This window comes from Eurytemora carolleeae, unplaced genomic scaffold, assembly GCF_000591075.1.
Source record: "Eurytemora carolleeae unplaced genomic scaffold, Eaff_2.0 scaffold262, whole genome shotgun sequence".
Lineage (NCBI taxonomy): Eukaryota > Metazoa > Arthropoda > Copepoda > Calanoida > Temoridae > Eurytemora > Eurytemora carolleeae.
The window spans coordinates 97673-104070 of record NW_019396267.1 but is presented as its reverse complement, the minus strand read 5'-3'; the positions used below and the strand labels follow the sequence as shown (position 1 = coordinate 104070).

Below are 6398 nucleotides of genomic sequence, written 5' to 3'. Positions count from 1 at the left end.
GGGTTGAATTTTTTTAGCGCATATTTGTTTCAAGAGTGTCAGGAAAAATTTTCAAGTGCAATTAATGAAGTTAACATTGATTTACTGTCAAAAATGTCGCAATTTTTCACAAAAAGCGCGCGCGCGCGCACTTTTGCTCAGATTCCTTCGAAACCAAAAAATGCACATAATATACATAATTCTGAGTTTGCATGCAAAAAATCAGCCTCCTACGACAATTCTAAGTTATGTTTAACCACTGTTTAAATTTTCCGGAGAGTAATACGTTTTGTGCCCCCCCCCCTTTTCTTAGGAAAAAGAAATATGTTAGAATAATGTTTTGAAAAAAAGGAAATATGGCAAAAGTGATCAATAATCATGGTAACTGTAACTTAAGTCAAGTGTTACTTATGGCTAAAATATTTATGGAGAGTGCTATTATGGTAAGTCTAATTATGGCAAATTTATTTATGGCTAAAAAAACTGAGCCACATCAACCTATTTATTAATTTATACATATAGGGAGCAGGTTGGGAGACTCTCAGCTGATCAAACTCAACGCAGAACCCGACATCAACGGCAGCTTCGTCACCATTGTCGATATCTTTACAAACCTGGGACCCATCATCGATATGATCGTCGTTGATCTGGAGAAGTAAGTTTGTTTGTTGCAAATCTTAAATCAGAGGGTTTATTTTCCCCGGGCCCCGCCTCTATTAAAGCTCAAATTTTCCCCAGAAGTTCGGTACTTTTTCGCGTAGCGCCAGCAATTTTTAGTTTTTTTCTGAATTGGAAGAAAATGATATTTTAGGGAAAATTGATAAATTTTTGGGTAAAAAATATGAAAAATATGTCTTTGATGGATATGGGTAAAAAGTATGAAAAAAGGATGAAAAAATGTTGCTTTTTGTCTACTTTTTTTCTTCCAGATCTCCAAAAATAATTTTTTTCCCACCAAAATATGTCTTTGATGGATATGAACTGAGTAGATACAACAATTTAATATTTGTTGGGGTTAAAGCTTTATGTTTAATAGGTTTGGTGGTGGGATTTTTTATTCGTAATCAAAAAAAAATTCTATATCTTATTTAACTTATAACTAATAACTATCATTTAGAGAATAACATTTATGATATAATAAAGTTTTTCATATTTATATTCAATATGGCTAAAGCGATTACGGTCTGAAGTAAACTTTAAATAAATTTGAAAGTGACATGAAACTGGTTTAGACAAGGTCAGGGTCAGCTGGTAACCTGTTCTGGTGGCTTCAAGGACGGTAGCCTTAGGATTATAAGAAATGGTGAGTTAATAGGGGTATATATTATTTTGTTGCTGATGTTTTTTGGTGAACAAATCTTGCCTATGATGTACATTTTTTTCATTCTCTTTTCCAGAGCATCGATAATGATTTCCCCATCCGTGAAATCGGAAAATAATATGAATTTTTATGAATCCGTCCTAGAGTAATGATTATCAAAAATTATCAGCTGACACGTTTTTCTCTTTTTCGATAAGCTTTGTCCAAATTTTATTCATTTTTTTCTTAAAAATCATAAATGTTCCTTAAATTTGCGAACAAATCCTTAAAAAAACACGCAAAATAATTTGTCCACGGGGATAATTGATTATTTTTCAGGTTAAATAGATAACGTTAATTTATTTCTCAAATCGGTTATCAACAATAAACTTGTTCATTTCCATCAATGATTTTGATCATATTTTCACATATCATTCATCCACTTTTTTTGTGAAGCATTTAAAAATAAAAAATGTATCGAACCAAAACCTGTTTTTGATGCACAGTATTAAGGTATCGGAATTCATGAGCTGGCAACTATCGACCTACCTGGAATCAAGGTCAGTTTCTAAAAAAGGGTTAAAACTACTCGTTAAAGAGACTCTAGACCAATGTGCGTGTTTTCCTCCTGCTATTTGTTAAATTTTCAGTATAGTTTTACAATTTCAACGTGTAATAGATTTCCGTGTTTAAATAAGGATGTTTTTGTGATATTTTTAAAGTAAATTCATTAAAAATTTTTTTTTGATTTTTACAATTATTAAAGAAAATATTAAATTTTTCTCAAACAATAAGTTTTGTCTGTTTGTCTCTATCTGTCTATATATCTATCTATCTATCCATCTATCTGTCTGACCAGTTGATCATCAAAAATTAGTTTAGCAAATATCCCTATTTTGTTATTTTGTGTATAAGGGTTGAAAGGGTGTTAACTTTACTTTACTTTAACTTTCTTTACGTATCTTTAAATATGTAGTTGATCTTATTTGACAAAAATAAAAAAGACTACTTTAAAATTTTTAAAATTTGTCTTTGTCATCAAATAGAAAATTATTTTCAGATCGTTAGAATTAAGTGGTTTAATGGCTTTTACAGAAAGTGAAAGACCTTTTTTAAAAAAAATGTTTTCTTTTAATAAAAGATAATTTGATAAAACTTTAAAACTGTTTTTTTTATTTCTAGCAAGTACGTCTGGAGAAGACATGGAAATCGCGATACCTACTCATAATGGTGGGAGGGGGGAGGGGGCTCCAATCTTTTTATAAGAATAAGATTGACTTCTATTGTTTATTGTAGGGAATGTGGCCTCTCCGAGTTGGATCAAATATGGATAATACTCTAATCCTTACATTTGTCGAGCAGACTACAGTTCTATCATTGGTTGGAGAAGATGTAAGCTTTTAATTATTGATTGATTGATTGATTGATTGACTGATTTATTGATTGATTGATTGATTGACTGATTGATTGATTGATTTATTGTAATTATGATAATTGTAGTTATGTTGATTTCATTGAAATATTGAAATGCATTTGCAATGTAACGATTCACTTGTTTGTATTGAATTATTTATTGCGTGATTGACCGAGATTGATTAATTGAATTTTTTATTGATTGGTTGAATTTTTGATTGATGTTGATTCATTAATTTATGGATTGATTGATTGTTTGCTTGATATTTGGATTGAATGATTAATTTACTGATGGTTTGATGTATGATTGATTGACAGGTTGAAGAGACCGATATCCCTGGGTTTAGTTCTGATCAACAAACCTTCTTTGCCGGGAATACAGATTTCGATCAGATTCTGCAGGTAGTGATTTGCCTTTAGGTGGTTCGTACTAGGGTCGTTTTTTCTTAATATTTTCTTTCAGGACCAAGTTTAGCATAGTGTAAAAAAACCAAATGTATTGTAAATTGTGTATTCTGAAGTTATATGCAAAAAACGACAGAAAAAAAACGATGAAAAACGATGAAAAACTTTTAAAAACGACAAAAAACGAATACGATGAAAAACAATGAAAAACGACGAGTAACGATGAAAACAATGGGAAAACGAACGTGTCGTAACAATCGTTTTTTGATCGTTTTTCTTACTTCTTATTTTTTTAGGTTAAAGATTTATCTAAGCTTGAAAAAGGAAATTATCATATTACAGTTTTGATATTTGTACTAACACTTGATGCAAGTTTACGTGTACTAACACTTGATGCAAGTTTACTTGTACTAACACTTGATGCAAGTTTACGTGTACTGACACTTGATGCAAGTTTACGTGTACTGACACTTGATGCAAGTTTACGTGTACTAACACTTGATGCAAGTTTAATTTTACTAACACTTCATTAATGTGTACGCCATTTGGGGTGTTGAAAGATGTAAATATCAGTAATCAATATAAAGAGATAAACTCCCTTGCTGTATACAATTTACATGCCGCAGTATTGTATTTTTTTCTACAAATTGACATCATACTTCCAATTGTTTACAACAACAACATGATTAATTTCAATCTTAATGTCAATTAATCAAAATTTTTGATCGTATTGGATGGAATTATATTTGTTCCCCTGCTATATTGTAGATAACTCCTGGTGGAGTTAGGTTGGTTTCCTCACAATCCAAGGACCTAGTGGATCTATGGAATCCTCCTGGAGGGAAACAGATAAGGTATATATTAAGTTGTAATCTCTATTTGTTTGGACCGATTTGCCGCCTCAAATTTTTAATTGTGCACTCGGGAGAACCGCGGGAATGTTCTTTATCTATGATTTTAAGTTGAGTGGGTCCACTTGTATAGGGAAAAATAGCTCAAATCGTAATTTACGACCAAATGCGGGTAAATGGCGGGAATAACTATGAGTACGCCAGGTTCAAAAGCTAGTAACGAATATTTTAGGGAAATGTTCCCCCTAGGTCACTCCCGAACTGGAACCGAAACATGATGTTATTAGGAATGTTTATGATAGATTACTCATTTTCCAGAATCATAATGTTTTTATGTTAGGAATGAATATAACTCGGCTTTTAGGGCGCTTCACGCCCATCTTCTATTTCAATTGTGGACATTTTCATCTTTGTATACATTGTTTAACAAATCCCAATAAGGTTTGTGGATTCAAAAACAAAAATTTCGTGGATTTTTAAATTTGATGAAAATAGAATTTTGATGTTTTTCATAAAGATTATTATATATAATCGTGAATTGTGANTGATAGCTAAATTTAGTTACAAACTTTAAACATATAACTGGACAAAGTATTTCTGAAGTCCATCAGGTTTATTGAGTTTCTACACAATTTTGATATATTAGCGTGTGCGGGACGAATGGAAGTCAGGTTCTGGTTGCCTGTGGATCCGTTCTCTTCTATCTGGAGGTTAGTTTCAGATTTTCGAAATCTTCTCTAATTTTTAAAAAATCTAAAATGGAGCTTTTTTTTTACATAATTATGTGTTTATTGTAAATGTAGACACTAGACAGCTTTTCACATAAAAACTTTTGAAAATTTAACATTTCAAAAGGATTTTTGCAAAAATATTATGTTCTTAATTACAGCCTCTGAATTGCCAACCAATAATTCGTAATTTTTTAACATTTTGATATGTTCAGGTCCAGTCGAATAAGCTTGCATTGCGCGGGGACTGTACTTTAGAATTTGAGGTTGCTTGTATTGATCTTACACCTATAGAAGAAGGAGAAACACGCGCGGAGATTGCGAGCATTGGTCTCTGGACAGATATATCCGTCCGTCTACTGCGCATTCCTTCACTAGAAGAGATCACCCGTGAGATGATCGGTGGTGAGATCATTCCACGATCTATATTGATCGCCAAGTTTGAGGGAGTGAATTATCTGCTGTGCTCGCTAGGAGATGGATCTTTGATCTATTATCTGTTCACTCCTCAGGGTACTCTTGTGGATAGAAGGAAGGTAAAAAAAATCTCTCTCTTTTTTTACTCGTCCATTTGTTCCAAACCTTCCTGATTATCTCTGTGCTGCGTGTGTTTCCGCGCCAAAATATACATTCAAAATTTGATTTTTCTTAATCAATGATTTTGAATGAAAAGTTATAAATACTAAATAAAAACCAGTCAACTAAAGGTACAGGGTTACCCTCAAAGGATGAGACTTTAGTGATAATTTATTCAGTCTTTTTTCTTTCATTCATGGTCTCAGTCCTGACTTTTACGGAATGATGGTGGATTGTTTGTTTGTTTGTTTGTTATGGTTCCCTGTAATAGTGAACATAATTCATATTATCTTGAAGCTTTAAAAATACCATTTAATAATGTATTCAAGGCAGAATCCCAAAATAAACCTTCAAATGGTTTTATCAGAGTTTTAGGTCGTCCTTTAAGCCTTATTCTTTATGAGTCACCCTGTTTTAAAGATATTTTTCGTTTAAACCATTCATTTTCTTCGTCGTTTTTCAGTAGGAATTTAAATCTGTCAAAACTTTCGAAAAAAAAATCAAATTCTGGGGTTCAAGCAACTGTAAAAACTTCAGGTTTTTTCTATTTTTTTAAAACTATACAGTTCCTCGTTAAAATTCAAAGAAAATGTAATCTAATTTTTCTAAAGGACCTCACTAGTCCTTAGGTGCAAAGTTAGGCACTCTATTATTATCTCTTATTATGTTAAGCGTTATAACAAACTGCAGGAGACTAGTGAGGTCCTTTTATATTTCCTCCATAATTATCATTTTAAAGATTTTATTTTTGATTAGTAGGTATTCTTGTTATATTAAGGTCACCCTGGGCACACAGCCGACAGTATTACGCAAGTTCCGTACACAGTCCACAACCAATGTTTTTGTCTGCTCTGACCGTCCTACAGTCATCTACTCATCAAATAAGAAGCTTGTTTTCGCCAATGTTAATCTCAAGGTAAAAATCTAGGTTTGAATTATTTATTTATCTAATCTATATAATAAACCTGTAAGCCAATATATCAATATATATTTGTATGTTTGCCATAGCTGGCCAAACGGCTGGACTAAGGTTGCTGGTTCGAGGAACACCGAGGCCGATCCCCTTCATGTTCATGTTCATGTTCATGTTCATGTTCATGTTCATGTTCATGTTCATGTTCATGTTCATGTTCATGTTCATGTTCA

The 6398-nt window shown here is 32.3% G+C and overlaps 1 protein-coding gene across 1 annotated transcript in view; it reads left to right on the top strand.

The window, feature by feature from the left end:
• Positions 1–6398, top strand: part of LOC111699730 (DNA damage-binding protein 1) — a gene marked incomplete in the record, with an annotated part of 28361 nt that overhangs the window by 8959 nt on the left and 13004 nt on the right. The window contains 9 exon segments of the mRNA XM_023470462.1: positions 502–634; positions 1212–1282; positions 1793–1839; positions 2576–2671; positions 3011–3094; positions 3866–3951; positions 4595–4658; positions 4892–5212; positions 6031–6168. Coding sequence (XP_023326230.1) covers positions 502–634; positions 1212–1282; positions 1793–1839; positions 2576–2671; positions 3011–3094; positions 3866–3951; positions 4595–4658; positions 4892–5212; positions 6031–6168 — 1040 coding nt within the window.